Here is a 25,679-nt window from a genome sequence, read left to right on the forward strand (position 1 = left end):
ACTGAGTCTGTACATAGTCAAAGATTTTCTTATGTTTGGGTCCGTCACAGTGGTCAGATATTCTGCCACGGTGTACTCTCTGTTTAGGGCCAAATAGCATTCTAGTTTGCTCTGTTATTTTGTAAATTCTTTCCGGTATGTCAAGTAATTATCTTTTTTATTTTCTCATGATATGGTTGGGTCTAATTGTGTTGCTGTCCTGGGGCTCTAAGGGGTCTGTTTGTGTTTATGAACAGAGACCCGGGACCAGCTTGCTTAGAGGACTCTTCTCCAGGTTCATCTCTCTGTAGGTGATGGCTTTGTTATGGAAGGTTTGGGAATCGCTTCCTTTTAGGTGGATGTCGAGTTTAATATGTCTATTTTCTGGATTTTGATAATTATCTGCCTAATTCTGCTCTGCATGCATTATTTGGTAGTTTACGTTGTACACTGAGGATATCTCTCTCTCGCTCTCTCTCAATTCAATTTCAATTTAAGGGCAAAATTGGCATGGGAAACATATGTTAACATTGCCAAAGCAAGTGAACCAGATACTAAACAGAAGTGAAATAAACAATAAAAAGTAACAGTAAACATTACACTCCCCCCTCTCTCTCTCTCTCTCTCTCTCTCTCTCTCTCTCTCTCTCTCTCTCTCTCTCTGTCTCTCTCTCTCTCTCTCTCTGTCTCTCTCTCTCTCTCTCTCTCTCTCTCTCTCTCTCTCTCTCTCTCTCTCTCTCTCTCTCTCTCTCTCTCTCTCTCTCTCTCTCTCTCTCTCTCTCTCTCTCTCTCTCTCTCTCTCTCTGTCTCTCTCTCTCTCTCTCTCTCTCTCTCTCTCTCTGTCTCTCTCTCTCTCTCTCTCTCTCTCTCTCTCTCTCTCTCTCTCTCTCTCTCTCTCTCTCTCTCTCTCTCTCTCTCTCTCTCTCTCTCTCTCTCTCTCTCTCTCTCTCTCTCTCTCTCTCTCTCTCTCTCTCTCTCTCTCTCGCTCTCTCCCTCCCCCTCACCCCCTCTTGTGATATTTACACCCTCCTCAATTTTAATAGACTCCTGATTACACATTAACAGAACCTATGACTAGTGGGTTCTTCTGACCAAGGTAAAGGTGTGTCTTTATCTAGATGGGGACTTGTATAAAGTCCTCTCCCTGCTGCCCAGGGGACTGATTTGATTTGACACAGTGAGTTGTGAGACCTGTTAGTAAAGGAGAGAGGGACATTGTTGATGATGATGCTGGGTCTGGGGTCTGTTGGATTGGTTCTGTTATCTCTGGCTGTCCAGAGTGGACATGGAGCCCAGGACAGGTGAGTCCGGTTAGTTTCCTATGAAGGATGACTTAACAAGTCAGACTAACAGGAATTTTATTGAAGATTCATACATCGGTAGCTGATTTACAACCAATTTATAACCACTAAACCAAGAAATATTTGTTTGATGTGCATATGTGTGTGTCAATGTACAGTGCTGTCTGGAGTAGAGAGGAGACCACTGAGAGGAATTACTACACCAGGTACCACAACATGTCAGAGGTGAAGGAGAATACACACACACACACACACACACACACACACACACACACACACACACACACACACACACACACACACACACACACACACACACACACACACACACACACACACACACACACACACACACACACACACACACACACACACACACACAAAGAATGACTGAGTCCTCACTGCATAGAGACTCTGGTACCTCTCCCTATAGATTACAGCATGGATGGAGCAGATGAAGAGGGAGAACCCAGATGTTGTGTCCTCCATGGTCTACGGTCAAACCTATGAGAGGAGGAACATCACCTTACTGAAGGTTCTTCACCTCTCTCTCTCTGTCTGTCTGTCTCTCTCTCTCTCTCTCTCTCTATTTTGCTCTCTAGCTCTCAATAGACAATATATGTCTCCTGGGAGACAATCAAGGGAGATGATGGCCACAACTCAGTTACTGAAAGATATAGAGCTTAGATGTACTTATCTCCTATTGGTTGTTGTGTTGCAGATTTTAGATGTACTTATCTCCTATTGGTTGTTGTGTTGCAGATTGGTCTGAGTTCTACTGTGAGGAAAAAGGCTATCTGGATGGACTGTGGGATCCACGCCAGAGAATGGATCGCTCCTGCTTTCTGCCAGTACTTTGTCAGAGAGGTGTGTGTGTCCATTACAGTGAAACATATCCATGTTTCTGTCAGGATTGTGTCTAGGGGTGTGAGTACCAATCATGGAAACCCCCTCATTGATTTCTACCAACAGATCCTGAGAACGTACAAAACCGACACCAAGGTGAATGAGATGATGAAAAATCTGGATTTCTACATCACACCAGTCCTAAACGTTGATGGCTACATCTACTCTTGGCATAATGAAAGCGTAAGTACTGATTAATGCTACTTCAGACCAGCTTTGACACATTCTGGGAAACTACTGGAAATATGACAAATTGTGTCTTTAATTGCGTCACATCTCTGCCAGGTGTTATCAGTACAGTACATAGTTCACAACAGACCTAGACATGCTGGTACAATATATGAGTAGACCTCAGAAGTAACAAGAGCGCCATCTATTGGCTTGGATGACATATTGTAACATAAATATTATTGATGACAGTATTATCATTCCAGTTAGTGACTAGTGGTTCTTATCTCTGTAGACTCGACTGTGGAGGAAGTCCAGATCTCCAGGAACAGGAGGCTGTACCTGCTATGGAACAGACCTCAATCGTAACTTCTACGCTAACTGGGGCAGTGAGTATGGTTCTAACTCTAAACCACACTCACTCACACACACCAGGGTTGGGGTCAATTCCATTTCAATTCCACTGAATTCAGATAGTACACTGAAATTCCAATTCTCGATGCTTTTCAATGAGGAACATTTGGAATTTGGTTTACTTCCTGAATTGACTGGAACTGAGATTTGGGGAATTGACCCCAACCCCAACCCTGACACACACACATCCTAACTGTGTTTTCCTCTCCTGTCTGTGCAGTGGTTGGTGTCTCGACGGACTGCTGCTCTGAGACCTACTGCGGCACCAAGGCTCTCTCTGAGTCTGAGGCCTGGGCCGTCACAGACATGTTGGGGAAGATGAGAGAAGACATTCTGGCTTTCCTCACCATCCACTCCTATAGCCAGCTAATCCTGGTGCCCTACGGACATCCCAACATCTCAGCACCCAACTACGATGAGCTGGTATGCCTGTTCCACACACAAGTAGACCAGCGTTTTTCAATTCTGCTTTTGGAGACGCACAGGGGTGCAATTTCTTTGACCCTAATAACATATGTCTCTGTGTTACCAGATGGAGGTGGGTCTGGGAGCAGCCAAGGCTATAAAGGCTGTCCATGGGATGGACTACACTGTAGGCACCTCACCTGATGTGTTGTGTAAGTAGTGAGACTAAGAGGATACTGTGACTTCTAAGTGGCTATAGTTACATGAATATCCTGTGCACTGTTTACAATTCAACAAATCCTTTCTTGTGTTTCTCTATTATTACAACCACTGGCCTATACTCTGTCTCCAGATGCCAACTCGGGATCGTCTCGTGACTTCGCCAGGCTGATCGGCATCCCGTTGTCTTTCACCTTGAGCTGAGGGACAAGGGCGAACACGGCTTCGAGCTCCCAGAGGACCAGATCCAGCCCACCTGTGAGGAGGCCTACGCCGGAGCACAACACATCATCACCTACACACACGACAAGGCCTTCTACAGCTATGCTGCCACCGTCACGGCAACACTGTGGACCACACTGCTGGCAGCCTGGGTCTCTGGCGCCATCTTGCTGTAGACTGGGAGGACTGCAGGAGTCAGGCCAGGAGATGGTGGCAGTTTATCAGTATATTCAGAAATGAGACTTTGGACAAAAGTGATAAACTTTCCGATAGACTATATAATCTGTTCAATCACTTATTTGATCAACTGTGCTTTGTTATTTGTTTCTCTACAATTCTGCTGTAAAATATAACGGACGTTAAAAGTGACAAAACACAAACACGTTTGTACAGTAGTATATTTTGAATGAACATTTCCGTGATATAAATATACTCAACTGCTATGTAATGCTGTCGTAACGTCCTGCTTCTGTTATCGAGCCCCACGAGTTCAGTGAAGGTCCAGTTCTACATTAGATCAACCTCTCTGCTCCGGATGCAAGATTTGACTGTTTAACTTGATCAGATCCAACAGCACCATTGTGTCCAGTTGCTTTCACCTCTGTCAGGTTTCTAGTTTTTATTGTCACGTGCACAAGTACAGTGGAATGCCTTTCTTGTTTGCTCGTTCCCAACAATGCGCTAATCAATATCAGTAGTACTATCATTTGTTTGTATAAAAAAAGTAAAGTAGAACAAAACCCACTGTTCCTGGGTAGCAGAAGGTTACGTTGACCCCTCTCCCCTGTCCATGTGTAGCTGAGGAGCATTAAAGGCAGTGCTTGGTCAATCTGTTGTCTGCATTGGCCGTGCAGTATTTACGGTAATACAGCCTCTGCAGAAGTCAGGGCTTTCATACTTATTGCACTTCGCAGAGCTGTTGTGAGGGAAGTTGTCAAGGAAGTGAGCTTGTGTTCATACAGGACCTCCTGCCCCCACCTACTGTCAACCAATCATGTTAATGCAGAGCTATATGAAGCTATACAGAGCTATACGGACCCTTCCGCATCATTACACAATTTGGGAGGTGCACAGTGATGTGGTACAGAGCTCAATTTGGCTTCTGTTCAGTTTATTTTATTTTATTAATTCGACCATTTTAAAAAACAAGCACACATAAAACTTAAAAAGCCATACATGCACTTGAGTAAAATCATGGAGGATGACACACAATAAAGTCTGGGACTTATTTCCATTGTGGTCCTCTTGAGACAAGATGGCTAGACAACATTGAACACAGATAAACACAGTGTGGTATTGAGATAATAAAACATAAAAACAAAGAAGAAGAACATCTATCTCATCATTGTCGTTTCATCATAGGGGTTATTCATATGGGCACAGAAGACATCAAACATATTTTTACTTTATTTTTAAAGCTGCCCAGAGAGGACGTCGTTTTTGTGGGCAGAGGCAACTCATTTCATTCTGAGGCTCCAGTATACAAGAAAGTACCTTTCCCAGCATTACTCCTGAACCTGTAGAAGCACACATTAACAACACCTGATCTGGTGCTGTGATTATGTGCATCCCTAACACAAGGAAAGTAATCACTTAGATATCTGGGAGCAGGACCATAAATATTCCTGTAAACCAAACCCAGTCTAATCTGGAACACCTCAGCCTCAACAGGCATAACCATAAATACTCCTGTAAACCAAACCCAGTCTAATCTGGAACACCTCAGCCTCAACAGGCAGAACCATAAATACTCCTGTAAACCAAACCCAGTCTAATCTGGAACACCTCAGCCTCAACAGGCAGAACCATAAATACTCCTGTAAACCAAACCGAGTCTAATCTGGAACACCTCAGCCTCAACAGGCAGACCCATAAATATTCCTGTAAACCAAACCCAGTCTAATCTGGAACACCTCAGCCTCAACAGGCAGACCCATAAATATTCCTGTAAACCAAACCCAGTCTAATCTGGAACACCTCAGCCTCAACAGGCAGACCCATAAATACTCCTGTAAACCAAACCCAGTCTAATCTGGAACACCTCAGCCTCAACAGGCAGACCCATAAATACTCCTGTAAACCAAACCGAGTCTAATCTGGAACACCTCAGCCTCAACAGGCAGACCCATAAATATTCCTGTAAACCAAACCCAGTCTAATCTGGAACACCTCAGCCTCAACAGGCAGACCCATAAATACTCCTGTAAACCAAACCGAGTCTAATCTGGAACACCTCAGCCTCAACAGGCAGACCCATAAATATTCCTGTAAACCAAACCCAGTCTAATCTGGAACACCTCAGCCTCAACAGGCAGACCCATAAATACTCCTGTAAACCAAACCGAGTCTAATCTGGAACACCTCAGCCTCAACAGGCAGACCCATAAATACTCCTGTAAACCAAACCGAGTCTAATCTGGAACACCTCAGCCTCAACTGGCAGAACCATAAATACTCCTGTAAACCAAACCCAGTCTAATCTGGAACACCTCAGCCTCAACAGGCAGAACCATAAATACTCCTGTAAACCAAACCGAGTCTAATCTGGAACACCTCAAAAGGCAGACCCATAAATACTCCTGTAAACCAAACCGAGTCTAATCTGGAACACCTCAGCCTCAACAGGCAGACCCATAAATACTCCTGTAAACCAAACCGAGTCTAATCTGGAACACCTCAGCCTCAACAGGCAGACCCATAAATACTCCTGTAAACCAAACCGAGTCTAATCTGGAACACCTCAGCCTCAACAGGCAGAACCATAAATACTCCTGTAAACCAAACCGAGTCTAATCTGGAACACCTCAGCCTCAACAGGCAGAACCATAAATACTCCTGTAAACCAAACCCAGTCTAATCTGGAACACCTCAGCCTCAACAGGCAGCCAGTTTAGTTCCTGAAAGCAGCTCCTACCTATGGGAGTACGTGGACTCACCTTCAATACCACCCTGATCAGCTTATTCTGGTCTATCTGGAGCTTCCTTCAAAAGCTTAGATAAGCCCCCAAACCAGGAAGTACTAGCGTAGTCAAAATGGCATTGAATGAGGGCAGTGGCTAGCACTTTCACCGAGTCCTTATCAACATGCCTCCAGATCCGCCGCAATTTCCAACACACCCTCTATATGGAACTTACTAACATTCTTTTGGATCAAGCATAAATTGGCTTTTAGTGCATCTGAGATAATCACAGTCGTCAGACTAGTGAGTTCTTCTGATCAAGGTAAAGGTGTGGCTTTACATATTTATTTTATTACCACTAGATCAGCGCCATTCTATCTTTCTGTTCTCTTTCTTGTAATGACATAACAGAGATAACAGTTTCTTACATCATGTCTTTATCTAGATGTGGGGCTGCACGTGTCTTCATCTAGATGAGGACTTGTATAAAGTCCTCTCCCTGCTGCCCAGGTGACTGATTTGACAGCTGGAAGACACAGTGAGTTGTGAGACCTGTTAGTAAAGGAGAGAGGGACATTGTTGATGATGATGCTGGGTCTGGGCTCTGTTGGATTGGTTCTGTTATCTCTGGCTGTCCAGAGTGGACATGGAGCCCAGGACAGGTGAGTCTGGGAGGGATACTGTAACTCTACTACGGTTAGTCTCCTATGAAGGATGACTTAACAAGTCAGACTAACAGGAATTTTATTAAAGATTCATACATCGGTAGCTGATTTACAACCAATTTATAACCACCAAACCAAGATGTATTCGTTTGATGTGCATAGAGTATGTGTGTCAATGTACAGTGCTGTCTGGAGTAGAGAGGAGACCACTGAGAGAAATTACTACACCAGGTACCACAATATGTCAGAGGTGAGAGAGAATACACACACACACACACACACAAAGAATGACTGAGTCCTCACTGCATAGACTCTGGTACCTCTCCCTATAGATTACAGCATGGATGGAGCAGATGAAGAGGGAGAACCCAGATGTTGTGTCCTCCATGGTCTACGGTCAAACATATGAGGAGGAACATCACCTTACTGAAGGTTCTTCACCTCTCTCTCTCTCTCTGCATTCACTGTCGTCAGCATGCCTGGCCCTGGCTAGGTCAGTCTTACAGGGAAACCACTAAGTAGCTTTCATCACTAGTGTTCTTCTGCTTTGACTAGACCCAAGAGGCCAATGTCTGCAGCTCAATGGAGATCTCCTGTTGGTTGTTATGTTGCAGATTGGTCTGAGTTCTACTGAGAGGAAGAAGGCTATCTGGATGGACTGTGGGATCCACGCCAGAGAATGGATCACTCCCGCTTTCTGCCAGTACTTCGTTAAAGAGGTGTGGGGACCAGAAGTAAACGAAACAAGAATAGTAAACAAACAAAAATGTTACCAACTGAGGACATGCTGTTGGTCCCCATGAGGTCATATGCTATTTCTAGGAGGTTTAGGGTTAAGGTTAGAATTAGTGTTAGAATTAGGTTTAGGCGCCAGGGTTACTTTTTGGGTTAGGAGCTAGGGTTAGGTTTAAGGTAAGGTTTTTGGGTTAAGGTAAGAGTACGGGTTGCGAGTTAGGCAAAATAGGATTTTGAATGGGACTGAATTGTGTCCCCCCACAAGGTTAGCTGTACAAAACATTGTGTGTGTGTGTGTGTGTGTGTACTATCATAGAAATTAAAGAGCATGAAGCAGTACTGGTGAGAATCTCCTCCTTGATTTCTACCAACAGATCCTGAGAACGTACAAAACCGACACCAAGGTGAATGAGATGATGAAAAATCTAGATTTCTACATCACACCAGTCCTAAACGTTGATGGCTACATCTACTCTTGGCATAATGAAAGTGTAAGTACTGATTAATGCTACTTCAGACCAGCTTTGACACATTCTTGGAAACTACTGGAAATATGACAAATTGTGTCTTTAATTGCGTCACATCTCTGCCAGGTGTTATCAGTACAGTACATAGATCACAATAGACCTAGACATGCTGGTACACTATATGAGTAGACCTTAGAAGTAACAAGAGCGCCATCTATTGGCTTGGATGACATATTGTAACATAAATATTATTGATGACAGTATTATCATTCCAGTTAGTGACTAGTGGTTCTTATCTCTGTAGACTCGACTGTGGAGGAAGTCCAGATCTCCAGGAACAGGAGGCTGTACCTGCTATGGAACAGACCTCAATCGTAACTTCTACGCTAACTGGGGCAGTGAGTATGGTTCTAACTCTAAACCACACTCACTCACACACACCAGGGTTGGGGTCAATTCCATTGAATTCAGATAGTACACTGAAATTACAATTCTCAATGTTTTTCAATGAGGAACATTTGGAATTTGTTTTACTTCCTGAATTGACCCCAACCCCAACCCTGACACACACACATCCTTACTGTGTTTTCCTCTCCTGTCTGTGCAGTGGTTGGTGTCTCGACAGACTGCTGCAATCTGCTCTACTGCGGCACCAAGGCTCTCTCTGAGTCTGAGGCCTGGGCCGTCACAGACATGTTGGGGAAAATGAGAGAAGATATTCTGGCTTTCCTCACCATCCACTCCTATGGCCAGCAGCTCCTGGTGCCCTACGGACATCCCAACATCTCAGCACCCAACCATGATGAGCTGGTACGCCCGCCCCGCAAAATAAGTTGTGTTGTAATAGACCAGTGTTTTAAAATGGGGATCAACGGGGGTGCACGTGTTTTCTGACCATATTAACCTGCAGTATGTCTCTGTGTTGCCAGATGGAGGTGGGTCTGGGAGCAGCCATGGCTATAAAGGCTGTCCATGGGAAGGACTACACTGTAGGCACCTCACCTGATATCCTGTGTAAGTAAGGCTGAGGGAAGACAACGAGTCACCAAACACTGAAGTGAGCAATGCCTGGTTAATCCCATTTGATCAAGACCCACATCTATACTCGGGCACATGGCAATCCAATGGGAACAGACTATACAACTACTGGCCTATAAAACTCTCTCTGTCTCCAGATCCCTTCTCGGGTTCGTCTCAGGACTTTGCCAGGCTGATCGGCATCCCGTTGTCTTTCACCTTTGAGCTGAGGGACAAGGGCGAACACGGCTTCGAGCTCCCAGAGGACCAGATCCAGCCCACCTGTGAGGAGGCCTACGCCGGAGCACAACACATCATCACCTACACACACGACAAGGCCTTCTACAGCTATGCTGCCACCGTCACGGCAACACTGTGGACCACACTGCTGGCAGCCTGGGTCTCTGGCGCCATCTTGCTGTAGACTGGGAGGACTGCAGGAGTCAGATGAGACACTTATTTTGTCAAGTGTGGTATGTTACTTGTGTCTTTAAAACTCTACTGTAAAACTGTTAAATTATCATCTACTTCTTATGTTACTTTTAATATTGACAAAACACATACAGGTTATTTGTAGTACAGTGTGCTTTGCATTAACATTTCATTTAAATAAATACACTCAAACCGTAATGATTTGTTGTCATAACTTCCTTCTGTTAGATCCATGAGCTGTCGCCTCATAAGTCCAGCAACCGTTGCCATGTTTACCCAACCAAAGGTGCTAATCAACATTAGTTCAACCGTTACCATGTTTACCCAACCAAAGGTGCTAATCAACATTAGTTCAACCGTTACCATGTTTACCCAACCAAAGGTGCTAATCAACATTAGTTCAACCGTTACCATGTTTACCCAACCAAAGGTGCTAATCAACATTAGTTCAACCGTTACCATGTTTACCCAACCAAAGGTGCTAATCAACATTAGTTCAACCGTTACCATGTTTACCCAACCAAAGGTGCTAATCAACATTAGTTCAACCGTTGTCATGTTTACCCAACCAAAGGTGCTAATCAACATTAGTTCAACCGTTGCCATGTTTACCCAACCAAAGGTGCTAATCAACATTAGTTCAACCGTTACCATGTTTACCCAACCAAAGGTGCTAATCAACATTAGTTCAACCGTTGCCATGTTTACCCAACCAAAGGTGCTAATCAACATTAGTTCAACCGTTACCATGTATACCCAACAGCCTGAATGGTTTAGGTCCTACAAAGCAGTTCTAATGGATGTGTCTTCTATCCCTGTGCTTCGCCCCTCTCTTCTCTGTTTCTGCGTAGCTGCAGTGTTATGTGGTGTTGAACGGCTGGAAGCCCTGTTGTCTCAGGCAGGCCAGAGGCAGGAAGAGTTGGTCCTCTTGAGAAAACTGGTCCCACCGTGTCCATGTCCAACCTGGGACAGACAGACAGAGAGGCAAAAATATCTACATAAACTCAGATAGAAATCATTAACTTACCAGTGTAGTAAATAGTGCAGGCCAAATACAGTAATACCATTGGAATTCATGGGAACCTAGGAGACTGGGATAGCCAGGTTTCTCACCTTCATTTTTCTCTGGTTCGAGATTGACTGGTTCTGCTGGGTAGCTCCTGTCCACTTCTCCTTGCATGATGATGGTGATGTAGTGGTACTGCTCATCGAGCTTGATGGAGTTCACCACGGATGCGAACCTGACTTCTTTCAGGCGCACTCCTGCCTCTTCCATCACCTCCCTGTGTGCGCATTCTTCCCAGGTCTCTCTTCAAATGAAAAAATACAACTATTGGTGAGCTTTAATATGAAATTAATATCACACACTTGTTTACATTAAGAAATACTTAGCTACTCACCCAAATTCTAGATGACCGCCAGGTAGCTGATACGTTCCTTTGCCCATTGCACTTTTTCTCTTTCCAACGAGGACGCAGCTGGAGTGAGCTGAATCTGTGACCAGAACCCCTACTCCGACACCAGGGCGCTTGAGGGGTCTGCAGTTTTGTGTCATCTCGTCAAATCAGACCACGGTAATTCAGTTAGTAAAACTATAAGCAAATAGCTCTACTATAAACACATGCTATGGCATATGCTCTTCTATCGTTTCAGCCAACTTCACCACGCACAGCTCCTCCTCCGCAACGAACGGAACTGAACTAGCCAGGTTGACACGTGAATATCACTTCCGGTACATTTTTTGTTTGTTATCTGGGTAGCTTAGAAATGTAGATACATTAAACAATGCAGATGGAAATATTTATAAGCAAACGTGTATGCTATGATTCCCTATCTATAACCGTCCCTTTATTGCCCTGATGTGATATTACATCTAAATGTTATTTTGGAAGTGATAGTCCATAGTGTAGCCAGAGATAGTTTATTATAGTTTTAGTAGTAGCCTACAACAGTGAACTGGACAAAAAAAAATGGAACCACAGATTGTTGGCTGCTTTTGCATCAGTCACATTTGTCAGAGCAAGCTACCCCATTTTAGGCAGCCGCCGGCTAACAGAAACTGCATAGCCTTGCCAACTATGTGAACAATGAAAAAGTCTCACATTCATTTTTTTCTGAATTGATGGCAACATAAACACATCGCCTTATTAGGCTACACACAATATGTTAATACTGTTATGTATTTTGGTGTGGCAGATAATACTTGCTTGCTGTTCACTCGTTTTGACTAAAAGGGAAACGGTTTGTCAGAATTGACCAGAAGGGGATTTTCGTAGTAGGTTAGGAGAACTTACGCAGCAAGTCAGGATAATTAACGTAACGTGTTATAAAAATAATACAATAAGAATTTGTTCTTAACTGACTTGCCTAGTTGCCTAGTTAAAAATAAGAATTAGGCTAAGTTTCTGAAAATGTTTAAGGTAAGCTAAAATCAGTGGTGTAAAGTACTTAAGTAAAATTACTTTAAAGTACGAGTTAATTAAGTCGTTTTTTGGGGTATCTGTACTTTACTATTTATGACAACTTTTACTTCACTACATTCCTAAAGAAAAGTATGTACTTTTTACTCCATACATTTTCCCTGACACGCAAAAGTACTCGTTACATTTTGAAGCGGGACAGAAATGGTCCAATTCACGCACTTATCAAGAGAACATCCCTTGGTTTGTTTCTGAATGTCTGAGTGTTGGGAGTCTGCCCCTGGCTATCCGTAAATTTAAAAAAACACGAACAATTGTGCCAACTAATTTGTTTAATATAAGACATTTGAAATGATTTACACTTTTACTTTTGATAGTTTAGTACATTTCTGAAATTACATTTACTTTTGATACTTAAGTATATTTCAAACCAAATATTTTTTTCTGGGTGACTATCACTTTAACTTGAGTAATTTCCTTTTAAGGTATCTTTAATTTGACTCAATAATGAAAACTGCGTACATTTTCCACCACTGGCTAAAATGCAAAAGAAACATCCACTTTTGTCGTCAATTTCACGTAAACTGTATCCTCTCCCCGCGCAACCGTGTTCACTGCGCTCAAAGACTTTCTATCTGCTATTTTCCCACAATGTGTTAATTTCCCGCGCTTTTGTAATATTTTGTAATGACATCATCGAAATAATGAGAGAAACGCCCATTTAATTCTACAGGCGGGTGTGCCGAGAAAATTCACCAATCGCTTCGTGGTTGGATTTTCACTGTCCAATAAGAAGAACACATATACCAAACACCTATCATCTACGTTTATCCCAATATATCTAACCAATCTACGAAGGGTAGCGTTGATAATAGAGGCCAATCAGGACCTGGGGTGTTTTGTGTCCGGTGCAAGGGGTCGCAACGTCTGCCGGCTTTCCTTTCCGCGGTCTCTCTTGGCTGAGCGTTTTCTGGATCTCACTGCAATGGCGGAGCAGCAGCAGTTCTACATCTTGCTGGGCAACCTGATGAGCCCTGACAACGACATCAGGAAACAGTCCGAGGTAAGCTCTCAAAATATACTGTCTAGGTCGATAAACACCGCGCTGAGGCTACTCGCTAGAGTTAACCAATTTGCGATTAGCCCAGCCCACGTGTGAAGCCGAAGTGGACTAGTCTACGGCTTAGCAGCTAACGTTAACTAGTTGGCTAAAAATGTAGCATGTGGAAATGGAACAATTCATTTATCCATGAAACTTCGTTAGTAAGCAAGTCATTAAGGCTTCGTCAACGATTTTAAAAGGCCCTTCTCTATCTATAACTAACGTTAGCTAACACTACAGTCGTGCTCAGCTAACGTTCATTAGCTAGTTAGCAAGTTAGAGACACACATTGATATGCACATCACCACTTCGGTTACAGTAGCTACTAACGTTACTAGTTTAACTAGCTATGTTTTAGGTAGTTAAATATTTTGGTTCCTCACCCGAAGACTTGAGAAATCGACCCCAGTAACGCTATCTAAAGCAACGTTTAATCGACAACATAAAATTGTCAAGGGCCCCGGTCGGAAATGTAGCTAACGTTAGCTAGTTAGTCAGCTATGTTGCAATACATTTAGAGTCCGAAGCTACAAACTACTGTTAGTTATCTCGCTTACTCCCTATGTCATGTCAGCTGGTGTGATGATGCGTAACTTTAGTTATAAGATGGCTAACAAACTAGTTCGTTTTACAGTCGTTACGTCCGCTAAATCTACATGTATAAGAGCTTAGTCTGTCCGGACCTGTGGGCTTTTTTGTTTCAGGTACGATGTGTCGCAACTAGGTCGGTATCTAACACGATAGCAAGCTATCTTTGTAAATATACAGATCATATGAGCACGCCTGTATTAGCATGCGTGTAATCCACACATCTACCTGGTCAGCTGTGTCACTAGTTGGTAATCTTCATGGATAGCCTGGTCTCAGTTTCTGAAACTAGCTACCAGGATTAGCAGTTAACGTTAATTATCTTGTTTTCACACTGACTAGACATACTTATCCGTGATCAAGCCGAGATTGGGATCCGTAGCGCATTGTTATGGACGGTCTCTTCATCAGAGCTCTGGCTTTGAGTTTCACTTGAATCTTATCGCACTCATCCCCCACTAGCGGTCAGCACTTTCCTTTATGAAAGACAATGAGTGTCTGCCGATGGTTAAGCTCATCGGAATCCTTTAGTCACACAGAGAGAACGTCATGGAGATCAGGATTATATCTACCAACGTACTGGACAGCAGGGATAGAATAAAACAAGTTTAGATTCAATGAGTCCATTTTAAATGTCGTTGGTCAATGCTATGGGCATTGTAATCTACTGTGAAGATACTCAGAGCTAGATGTAGTCACACTCATTAACCTAACACTATATATAGCACCAATAAATCCAAACTGTCCTGTGGTGGGCTTATGTGCTCTTATTTGCTGACCCTGTCAAGGTTCCGGGTGCAGAAACTAAAAGATTAGATGCCACCTATGAACCAGAACTAATTCAGTGTTTCCCCCATTAGTTTATTTTTTATGTTTAGCAGCAGTGACGGAGTTAGCAGGAATCTTGAAGAGGTGGGGTGTGTCCTGGGGCATACATCCACATTGTTGGAGAGAGAATGTGCAGTGCCCCCCCCAATGTCACCAAGCATCCAGCAACAGCCATAGTGTTAATAACCAGATGTCAGACAGCTGCCGCATTAGACAAACTAATGAGTAGCTTCTAGTTAAGATGACAACTCCTATCCTATTAGTCTAACTTTGCACCAAGGGAGATTTTCATAACCCTGAATTTCACTCTATGACCCCCACGCACCTCCGTTATCAGTGCAATTGCTTTCAGGAGAACACGTGAATGCTTCCTCTAACTGACGCATTCTCTCTTTGCAGGAAGCGTACGACACCATCCCCGGTCAGACAAAGATCACATTTTTGCTGCAGGCCATCCGAGATGCAGCCTGCGCAGAAGAGGTTTGTTACATTTGAGTCATTTGGTAGACTCTTAACCAAAGCTACATACAGGAGCAATTGGGGTCAAGTGCCTTGCGAAAGGGCACATCGGCATATTTTTCTCCTTGTTTGCTCTGGAATTTGTTCCAGCGACCTTTCGGTTACTGGCCCAACTGCTAGGCTACCTGCTGCCCATGGTTGACTCTTAAAGATTAATAATTTCTCTGAGGGGGAGAATGAGCTCATGTAAACAAGTCTTGGAAGGAAATTTAGTCACAAGACAAAGCCGTGTCACAGTACTTCTGTAGCCAAATTCTTATTGTGTAATACCGTTGTAGTGCAGCATCCATTCTATCCTAGGAATCCTGTAGTCATTTAATCTTCTGGAAGTAGTCCTTTTGCATTGCATCAGCTCAAATACCTTGTTTTTATGCTCACCAACCTGCACAGTAATAGTGTAATAACACATGTCCATTGTCACGTCACTTTGTTCATGCTGCCTCCTTGGACGTTGCTGACAAATGCCAGATCTTACAACGCCTGGATAGGTATTTCACCTGGGATTACCCCACAATAGCAATCTGGTGCCTGACAGCATAGTCGCTGTGGCACGTAACCATTGGTCGACGCATGCAGCGTCTGAGCAGGGGAACATGACCAGTGAGTCGTCCTCTTCTGACATTTATTCAGATGAGGGTGTGATTGCTGAGCAGCATCTGTTAGCTCTTCTGTGTCACAAATGGCACCCTATTCCCTATATTGCGCACTACTTTTGAAGATGGGCCCTGGTTAAAAGTAGTGCACTGGATGGGCTAGGCGGCCTGGCCCTCCATGTCCCCTCTCGCGTGACAGTATTTATAGAGTGGTGAAACGGGAGCAGGACAGGAACTCGACTGGGAACCGCATACCTCTGCTGCCTACTTGACATGTTTAGATCTTTGTTTCAGAGAGCTAGGCTTTGCTCAGGGGGATGTCATGTATGTTGAGACAAGTTTTGCTTTTCCAATTGTCCCTTTCGGATATCTACATGTCAGGGTTAAGGACTGGTTGCCAAGGAAGACTTATGGCACACCTTTGACCGACTGAAACTGTGGACTTTAATTGTGTTAAACTTTGATCAAATGGAGGCATTGACCTCTGGTGTAACCATGAAATGTGTCCCCCACCCCCAGGTCAAGACTATGGCGGCGGTGCTGCTGCGTCGGCTGCTGTCGTCCTCCTTCGAGGAGATCTACCCCGGCCTGACGGTGGACATGCAGACGGCCATCAAGACAGAGCTGGTCACCAGCATCCAGACAGAGGCCTCGCCCAACATTCGCAAGAAGGTCGCCGACATCGCTGCAGAGCTCTGCCGCAACCTCCTAGGTTGGTTAGGGGACAGCTGAGGGGGATCTGCAGTTGACCTCTTGGTCCATGCATAACCATGGTGGTTTTGACTATGAAACACTTTGGCTGTGTCCCCTTGTGGAGTGATATGGACAGGCTCCTTCAGCTCAGTCTGGTATACTACATTCTCTTGTCTTTACATGGTTCCTCTAGATGATGATGGAAACAACCAGTGGCCAGAGCTGCTCAAGTTCCTGTTTGACTCGGTCAACTCTGACAACGTTGGCCTGAGAGAGGCCGCCCTGCATATATTCTGGTGAGAAACCCAACCCAATACCCCCCAAGACTTCATGATTTATTCTGAAAACAAAGTATTAATGACTACTTGTTGATCTGTGTTCTTGTACGATGACGTGAGTATAGCCTAAGCTTTGCATATGCAGCCTTTGGCATAACTCCCACTATGGTCTTTCTCTGTAGGAACTTCCCAGGTATCTTTGGCAACCAGCAGCAGCACTACATGGAGGTGATCAAGAGGATGCTGGTCCAGTGTATGCAGGACCAGGAGAACCCGCAGGTGAGTGCCATGCAGGGGTAACACTCGCCACCTCCATTTGAATAGAAACTCCTAACTCTGCAGACATGTTTTCAGCTTTCAAAGTCACTCCAGCTCCTGGAAGGATAACTCAAGTCTGGTATAAACTATTGTCACCCGAACTGGTAGTGTCATTGTCTCCCTTATTCCCCCCTGTAGATCCGTACCCTAGCTGCCCGCGCTGCAGCCTCCTTCGTCTTGTCCAACGAGGGCAACACTGCCCTGCTGAAGCACTTCTCTGACCTGCTGCCAGGCATCTTGCAGGTGAGACGGGCCCCCACGTCTGCTCCGGGGAAATTAGCTTCTTCCAGTCAAATCACAGATGTACCCTTACATGTTGTCTGTTAGCGGTTTTAATAATGAATCCTTCTCAGATGAATCTCTAGATGTGATGTGCTCTTCTATTGTAATGTATCTTTACCCGTTCTGCTGGTTTTAACGATCCCTCTCGGTCTCTGGTAAGGCGGTGAATGAGTCGTGTTACCAGGGAGATGACTCTGTGCTGAAGTCTCTGGTTGAGATCGCTGACACGGCCCCCAAGTACCTGCGCCCCAACCTGGAGGCCACCCTGCAGCTCAGCCTGAAGCTGTGTGCTGACACCACCCTGACCAACATGCAGAGGCAGCTGGCCCTGGAGGTTATCGTCACGCTGTCCGAGACTGCCGCCGCTATGCTGAGGAAACACACCGCCATCGTGGCATCCAGCGGTGAGTGATGGTCAAACCGTCCCTGTCTCATCACCCCAGTCTGCTGTCTGAGGTGTACTGATTCACTCAGATGTATTTTTGTAAGGGATGGCAGGAAGTACATTTTCTCTCATGCCAGTGGAGATGCAGTCAGTCTGTTCTCTTCAGAGGTAAACTGTGTGCAGCTAAAGGAAATGTTGTTTTGGGAAGTGTCTAAATCAACTCTCTGCTGTGTGCTGTAGCACTTCAAAGTGCTATTTCAGTCTGACTCCTTTTGACTGCAGGCTAAAAATGCAACCGAATAGCTGTTTGAACAGTTTCTCATTTGAGGGTTGTTTCAGCAGCAGAAGCTAGCATTTAGTTTGGAGGTTTGTCACTATTGGGTTGTTTAGTCCAAATGTAGGAAAGTATTTGTAGTTTGCTGTTGACTAAGTGTTCACCATTGTTTGTCCTCAGTGGTCACAGTAAAGTCAGTGATGTATTGGTGTGGTTCTGTGCAGTTCCCCAGATGCTGGCTATGATGGTGGATCTGGAGGAGGACGAGGAGTGGTCTATGGCTGATGAGCTGGAGGACGATGACTTTGACAGGTACAGCCTAGCTACTACAGAAATGTAATGAATAGAACGGCCGTCCCCATTCAAGTCAATGATGGGTGGTCTGGTGGCCAGTGCAAGTCTACTCTTAGAGGAGCTAAGCAGGAAGTGTACCATCAATCTGTGCTGTGGTTTGGTTCAACTCAACTGACATTGTAACAAATGCATACCATTGCATGAGCTACATCAATTAGCATAATTTTAATAAACATTCTATAATACCATGAAAATGATTGCATCACAATACCAGGCAGCCATTGCAAATGTACCATGAGTTTACCAGTCAAATTTCTAGGGTTAGTTTCCAAGCCTGTTCTATTCATTCCATCTCTATGCCAGCTACATCACATACACACAATCTTCAACTGGTACAGCCTAAACCTGTGTTTCCTGCACTGCTGATGAGGCATACTGCAAAAATGGTTATAGCGTGTACAAAAGGTTCAAAGGTGATTGCTTGAAGGCATAATCTGACCAAGGTAATGTAGGATGGGGTTGTTAACTTGTTGTATTTTTGTGTGGGTTTCACAGCAATGCAGTTGCAGGAGAGAGCGCTCTGGACAGAATGGCCTGTGGGCTGGGAGGGAAGATGGTGCTGCCCATGATCAAACAGCACATCATGACTATGTTGCAGAACCGTACGTCTTATCTTTGGTTTCAAACACTTCTACTACATCTGTCATATCCAGAACCACTCTCTTGGACATGGTCTCGATCATGAGGATCATGTACCATAGGGTGGCAGGTATGACCCAGCTGTGATGTTACCTAGCAACACGTCAGTAACTGTATGTTTGTGTGTCAGCTGACTGGAAGTACCGCCACGCCGGCCTCATGGCGCTGTCGGCCATCGGGGAGGGCTGCCACCAACAGATGGAGGCCATCCTCAACGAGATCGTCAGCTTCCTGCTACTGTTCTGTCAGGACCCTGTGAGTTTATTCAACCAATCAAATGCCTTCATATATAATATACGTGCCATCTAGCAGACGCTTTGATCCAAAGCGACTTAGACATGCGTGCGTAACTTAAGTATGGGTGGTCGCAGGAATCAAACCCACTATCATGGCGTTGCAGGAAAACCCCTGCTGTACCAACTGGGCTACAGTCTGTAAAGACCTTTTACATCAGCAGTTGTCACAAAGTATTTTTTAATTCAGTTGAATCTGTTTCACGTTGGAGTTGTGGTTTCTCCCTGATGTGATTTGTTGTTGACCCTTTGTCTCTGTTTCCAGCACCCCAGAGTCCGTTATGCTGCATGCAACGCCATCGGACAGATGGCCACCGATTTCGCCCCCACCTTCCAAAAGAAATTCCACGATAAGGTATAATGGATTTTTCCACATGACTTGTTGAACTGGATTTTGAGGACACATTGTTTTCCATTGGCAGTTTTACCACCTCTTGTAAAGAAAGTGCCCATGTCAAACAGGGTCTTAAACCTGCACAGCTTATCAAACTCATCACTGATGCAAATTTATATTCATGTCCGCTGACCTTTGACCCTGTGCCCTCTCCCACCAGGTGATCTCTGCCCTACTGCAGACCATGGAGGACCAGACCAACCCCCGTGTCCAGGCCCACGCTGCCGCGGCCCTCATCAACTTCACTGAGGACTGTCCCAAGTCCCTCCTGATCCCCTATCTGGACAGCTTGGTCCAGCACCTACATGTCATCATGGTGGCCAAACTACAGGAGGTATATCTGTCAATGTGTGCTGTTTTTCTGTCTTAGTGTGTGTATTAAAAACATTTCAACCCACAAGGTATTTCTCTGCGACAGTCCTCTATGGTTTAGCAGTAAGACCTTTTGGGAGATTAAAAGTCTGTTCTCCACCACGGGTTTCTCTCGCTGTAGGAATCTGTTACTTAATGTCAGACTACATTTACAATCTATTTATTTGACGTCATCGAATGCGTTTCAGCTTTGAGTGTTACCAATCTGTTTAGGGAAAAAATACCAATCTTTGTTGATTTGTACATTATCCGTCTAATCTGTTTTGCAGCACAAACCCTTATCAGACGTATGTCTTTGTTAATGGGCCTTGGTAGGTCATGATCAATGACCATGTTAACTTGTGGATGCTTTAAGCCACTGAATTACTCATCTAGGCAATAAGCTAATGAAGCCCTCTGTCCACCGTCCCAGCTGATCCAGAAGGGTACCAAGCTGGTTCTGGAGCAGGTGGTGACGTCCATAGCGTCTGTGGCGGACACGGCCGAGGAGAAGTTTGTTCCCTACTACGACCTGTTCATGCCCTCCCTCAAACATATCGTGGAGAACGCTGTGCAGAAGGAGCTGCGGCTGCTCCGAGGGAAGACCATTGAGTGCATCAGCCTCATCGGCCTGGCTGTCGGCAAGGACAAGGTACACACTGCTTTGTCTACCAGGTGTTCAGTACATGTTTCTTATGCAAGAAGATTTGTCACACCAAGATTTGCATACATGCTCAATGCCCGTACTTTCAGTGTTATTTCCTCTCCATCCATTTTGTATTTGTCTGTTTGGTGAAACGTTGACTGATTGGCCTTCTATCTCAGTTCATGCCTGACGCGTCAGCTGTGATGCAGCTGCTGCTGAAGACCCAGACTGACTTCAATGACCTGGAGGATGACGACCCACAGGTATGTTTACAGATGTGTTGTCTAGAATGGATATGATTATCCATCAGAACGGGGACTGCTGTCTGCTCTAATTGTTGCATTTCTATCTGCATTGTTTTGGGAACTGAACTGCTGGGTTATGTAGAGAACACTGTAGTGAAACGTTTTGCAACTGAAATCTCAGATCTGTTATTGGACATGGTCTGGTAGTGCCTCCCCATTGTTCCTGTTCACTTTTTTACTCTTAATTAATTTAGTAAATATTGTCTTAAATCCCCAAAAGTCTGTTTAGTTGGTGCGCTTGACTCAATAATTCACATGTTTCCCTCATTCAAAATCCATACAAAGGAATCCCAAAAGTTACCAATAAAATTAAAACTCTTTCTAAAGACAGACATCTAGTAGAAGCCCTAGGAACTGCAATCTGGGAGGTATTCCTTTGATTTTCCCATAAACAAGCATTTGAATGGGCAGACTCCAACAAAACAAAATCTGGATGGATTCTCCTTGGTTTTTCAGCTGCCATATCAGTTATCTTATACTCAGACATTATTTTAAGTTTTTAAACTTCAGAGTTTATGTAATACTACCAATTATATGCATATCCCAGCTTCTGGGCCTGAATAACAAGCAATTTACTTTGGGCATGTCAACCACCTGAATACTGCCCCCGACCCTCAAGAAGTGAACTGTTTTGTTGGTTAAGGACTTGTAGGTAAAGGTCTACCTACACCTGTTGTATTTGACGCATGTGACAAATAAAATGTTATTTCAAACCGTTTTCTCCATACTGAACGAACCCCTGGTTGTCTGTTCCCTCAGATCTCCTACATGATCTCAGCCTGGGCCAGGATGTAAGATCCTGGGGAAAGAGTTCCAGCAGTACCTACCTGTGGTCATGGGGCCCCTAATGAAGACTGCCTCTATCAAGCCAGAGGTGGCCCTCCTGGACAGTAAGTTCTACGCTGGTTGGATGTTGGAATTGATTTTGGTATACACAGTAGACTCCTATAGAACATTGCAAGCTTCCCATAGTCACTATAGAATCTCAATTATTGAAGTCAAAACCTGATGGAAATGCAATTCAACTGGCTTGCTATGCTTGTGTGAAGGGTAGTGTCCTGTGGCTAACTAAACCTTTTCTCCTGGCTTCCCTCCCCAGCCCAGGACATGGAGAACATGTCTGAGGATGATGGATGGGAGTTTGTGAACCTGGGAGACCAGCAGAGCTTCGGCATCAAGACAGCCGGGCTGGAAGAGAAGGCCACTGCCTGCCAGATGCTGGTGAGACTGGGCGAGGGGCAGTGCTGCTCACACGCCAATAGAACTTCATTTAAACATGGCTGCCGTATTGCTTTAGATTTGGAGTCATTTCCAGTTTAGGGATTAGATCTATTTCCTTTTTCATCCTGGACATTACCCAAACTCTGCTTTCAGGCTAACCCTGTCTCCTTCCCAAGACTAAGAATAAGCTGTCTTGGATTTTAATAAACTCAGCAGGTCTTCTTTCTAAAAGCCTGTCTCTGTGTTCTCCAGGTGTGCTATGCTAAAGAGTTGAAGGAAGGGTTTGTAGAGTACACAGAACAGGTGGTCAAGCTGATGGTTCCTCTGCTCAAGTTCTACTTCCACGATGATATCCTTTTAATGGGAGCGCTCACTACATGTTGAACGTCATGTGTTTTTTGAAGACTGTTGTTGGCTGGGCTGTCTGGCAGGTCTCTGAATGGGACTGTTGTCGTCCACTGTGGTTGGTCCTTGACTGTCCTGTCTGTACGTGTGCGGGTGGCAGCAGCGGAGTCCATGCCCCTGCTGCTGGAGTGTGCGCGGGTACGAGGCCCAGACTACCTCACACAGATGTGGCACTTCATGTGCGACGCCCTCATCAAGGCCATTGGCACAGAGCCAGACTCTGATGTCCTATCAGAAATCATGCATTCGTTTGCCAAGGTAACCCCCATCCCACATGCTCAGATTATATTGTCTGTAGCATTTCCACACAAATTAATCTAATGAATTTTAAGTTGTAATTAATTTATGATATGGAGAGATGCTGACTGTGGTTGCCCTCCAGTGTATTGAGTTAATGGGAGAGGGCTGCCTGAACAACGAGCACTTTGAAGAGCTGGGAGGGATTCTGAAGGGGAAGCTGGAGGAACACTTTAAGAACCAGGAGTTGAGACAGGCCAAACGACAGGATGAGGACTACGACGAGGGCATGGAGGAAACTTTACAAGACGAGGTGAGCGTTCCTCACGACGGACCTTCTGGGCATTTTAATGACTTGTTAGATGCAAGGTAATGTGGCTGTTAAATCTTCAAGTTTACAGCAATAGTGACTGCACTGATGTGAGCCATGTCAAGTTTGTACTGTCCAGTAGCAGTGTTTGTGTTCACACCTGCTTTTTCCAAGTGTTTATTCAGCTCTAGAATGAATCAACATATTTCAGCCTTGTCTTGCATGATGCGTTTCTGCATGAACCAACTGTTCTGTTCCCATTTCCCTGGCAGTGTTTCCTACCATGTGATTGTTGTGTTCTCTGCAGGATGAAAACGATGTGTACATACTGACCAAGGTGTCAGACATTTTGCACTCTGTGTTCAGCAGCTACAAGGAACAAGTGCTGCCGTGGTTTGAGCAGCTTCTACAGCTCATCGTACAGCTCGTGGTGAGGATCGTTCCATCACTCACTCCAACGGACTGACATTAACATGGTCCTTGGTCATGTTCATTAGGGCACACCGTGACACAACCTCGTGGAAAACTAGTGTTTCTAGTCTTCACTGTTTGTCAGTTTTCTTCTATTTGGTGCCTAATGAACATGTCCATGTATGTGGGGTCACATTGGTGTGCCAAACCTGTAGGATTTAATTAACAGAAGCTTGGTGCTGTTACAGGGCTGACCTTTGACCTCTTGCTGTTGTCTCCAGTGTCCTAGCAGGCCGTGGGCAGACAGGCAGTGGGGTCTGTGCATCTTTGACGACGTGGTTGAGCACTGCAGCCCCTCTTCCTTTAAATACGCGGAACTCTTCCTGCGGGCCATGGCCCTGTCGCTGTGTGACACCAGCCCCGAAGTGAGACAAGCTGCAGCCTACGGCGTAGGAGTCATGGCTCAGTACGGAGGAGAGAACTACCGACCCTTCTGCACCGGTACCTGAGACAATCAGGGTCATGTTATCTGTCCAGCTAGTGTCATCAAAGTATTCACACCCTTTAACTTGTTACTTTTAGTTACACGGTGGGATTGAAGTTAATTGCGCTTTTTTTACACAACAAAATTTTGGAATAAGTGGAGTTGACTACTTTCTGAAGGCCCTCTATTTATCTAGGAATATGTATCTAACTTGATTACATTGAACCTAGTCAGTGGGCAAATCATGATTTAGACTTGCTCACTTGGCTACAGCCCACTATGGATAGCCTGCTTGTTGCACTGTTGACATGCATCCCATGACATTTGTCTCTGCCTTCTCCTGACTCTGGTTATCCTCTTCTCCAGAGGCACTGCCCACGCTGTTGGGTGTGATCCAGTCTCCAGACTCCAAGGTCAAGGAGAATGTCAACGCCACAGAGAACTGCATCTCAGCCGTGGGCAAGGTCATGAGATTCAGGCCTGAGTGTGCCAATGTCAACGAGATCCTTCCCCATTGGCTCTCCTGGCTGCCACTCAACGAAGACAAGGAGGAAGCTGTGCACACCTTTGACTTCCTTTGTGACCTTATTGAAAGGTGGGGGACTGACTTTAATATTACTGATTTGGTTTGTGTTCATTAGGCTCCAAATGGCTGGAAACTGACAAACCGGGAGTTGTCTAATGCAACTTGGCCAATAAAACATTTATTTAGTGTTCTGTTGCTTAGCTTTTAGACGTTTTACATTGTCGCCTAATGAACATGACCCAAGTGTTGCAGCTGATATGTCTATGGTATAGATGTTCTCTTTGTTAATGCATTTTCCTTCCAACAGCAACAATCCTATTGTCCTCGGACCAGACAATGCAAATCTTCCCAAGATATTCCAGATCATCGCTGAAGGGGTCGCCAACGAGTCGGTCAAGAGTGAGGATGCATGCAGCAAGAGATTGGCAAATGTCATCCGCCAAGTACAGGTGAGGGAATGCTCTACTTGCCGGAGTTAGTTTGTTCAATCTGGAAACTTCTGCTTTTTGAGCCAAGCATTGAGGAATACTGAATATTGGCGTAAACCAAACAGTTTCATTTGAACCACCTTGTCAGTGTCCCACATTGACATGTCCTAGGTCTAGTCGTCAGTCAGCAGTTTCTTCATCTAAAAGCTTCTTGTGTCCCCTCCAGGGTTCTGGAGGACTGTGGACCCAGTGTGTTACGATGCTGAATGAAACTCAACAGAAGGCCATCCAAGACCTCCTCAACACTGCTTGAGAAGCCTTATCCCCTTCCTTTGTTGGAAAACAACAAGACCATGTTTAAACATCTAGCTCCTGGATCTCCTCCTTCCTAGATCACCATCTCCCTCCCATCTCCTTTTCCATCTCTGATCTGTAGCGTGTGTGGACTTCACTGCAGCCTCCTGCTGTCCCCTCCCTATCCAGTCAGTCTCCCTGCACTCGACTAACTGTAGGGACCAGGTTGATTTGTCTGAGGGACTGTCAATAAGACCCTGCCCCCTCCAGAG

At 44.8% G+C, this 25,679-nt stretch overlaps 2 protein-coding genes, 2 long non-coding RNA genes and 2 pseudogenes across 4 annotated transcripts; 3 read left to right on the forward strand and 3 right to left on the reverse strand.

The window, feature by feature from the left end:
- Positions 1–1,110: 1,110 nt before the first annotated feature.
- Positions 1,111–4,061, forward strand: LOC127924366 (carboxypeptidase O-like; annotated as a pseudogene).
- LOC127924370 (uncharacterized) lies at positions 2,430–9,044 on the reverse strand. Its single transcript, XR_008117734.1, has 2 exons — positions 8,572–9,044; positions 2,430–2,535 (listed from the first exon to the last, which is right to left on the reverse strand). It is a non-coding gene; the product is annotated as an uncharacterized LOC127924370 (long non-coding RNA).
- On the reverse strand, positions 4,744–6,590 carry LOC127924369 (uncharacterized). Its single transcript, XR_008117733.1, has 3 exons — positions 5,655–6,590; positions 5,399–5,462; positions 4,744–5,334 (listed from the first exon to the last, which is right to left on the reverse strand). It is a non-coding gene; the product is annotated as an uncharacterized LOC127924369 (long non-coding RNA).
- LOC127924367 (carboxypeptidase O-like) lies at positions 6,604–9,911 on the forward strand (annotated as a pseudogene).
- An 11-nt stretch (positions 9,912–9,922) lies between these two features.
- On the reverse strand, positions 9,923–11,559 carry LOC127924368 (nucleotide triphosphate diphosphatase NUDT15-like). Its single transcript, XM_052509020.1, has 3 exons — positions 11,230–11,559; positions 10,943–11,139; positions 9,923–10,792 (listed from the first exon to the last, which is right to left on the reverse strand). Exons 1-3 carry the CDS (start codon positions 11,382–11,384, stop codon positions 10,689–10,691), a joined length of 456 nt encoding a protein of 151 aa, XP_052364980.1. The 5' UTR covers positions 11,385–11,559; the 3' UTR covers positions 9,923–10,688.
- Positions 11,560–13,127: 1,568 nt separating this feature from the next.
- Positions 13,128–25,560, forward strand: LOC118374887 (importin-5). Its single transcript, XM_052509019.1, is given in 25 exon segments — positions 13,128–13,312; positions 15,167–15,247; positions 16,399–16,591; positions 16,766–16,868; positions 17,033–17,129; positions 17,307–17,411; positions 17,611–17,854; positions 18,334–18,421; positions 18,959–19,065; positions 19,233–19,357; positions 19,661–19,750; positions 19,950–20,123; positions 20,574–20,792; positions 20,966–21,049; positions 21,851–21,879; positions 21,881–21,981; positions 22,191–22,312; positions 22,565–22,661; positions 22,803–22,975; positions 23,100–23,267; positions 23,572–23,694; positions 23,957–24,176; positions 24,526–24,754; positions 24,993–25,134; positions 25,340–25,560. Coding segments are annotated over 25 exon segments (3,279 nt in total). The 5' UTR covers positions 13,128–13,234; the 3' UTR covers positions 25,427–25,560.
- The last annotated feature ends 119 nt before the right edge of the window (positions 25,561–25,679 follow it).

Source organism: Oncorhynchus keta, unplaced genomic scaffold, assembly GCF_023373465.1.
Source record: "Oncorhynchus keta strain PuntledgeMale-10-30-2019 unplaced genomic scaffold, Oket_V2 Un_contig_3981_pilon_pilon, whole genome shotgun sequence".
NCBI lineage: Eukaryota > Metazoa > Chordata > Actinopteri > Salmoniformes > Salmonidae > Oncorhynchus > Oncorhynchus keta.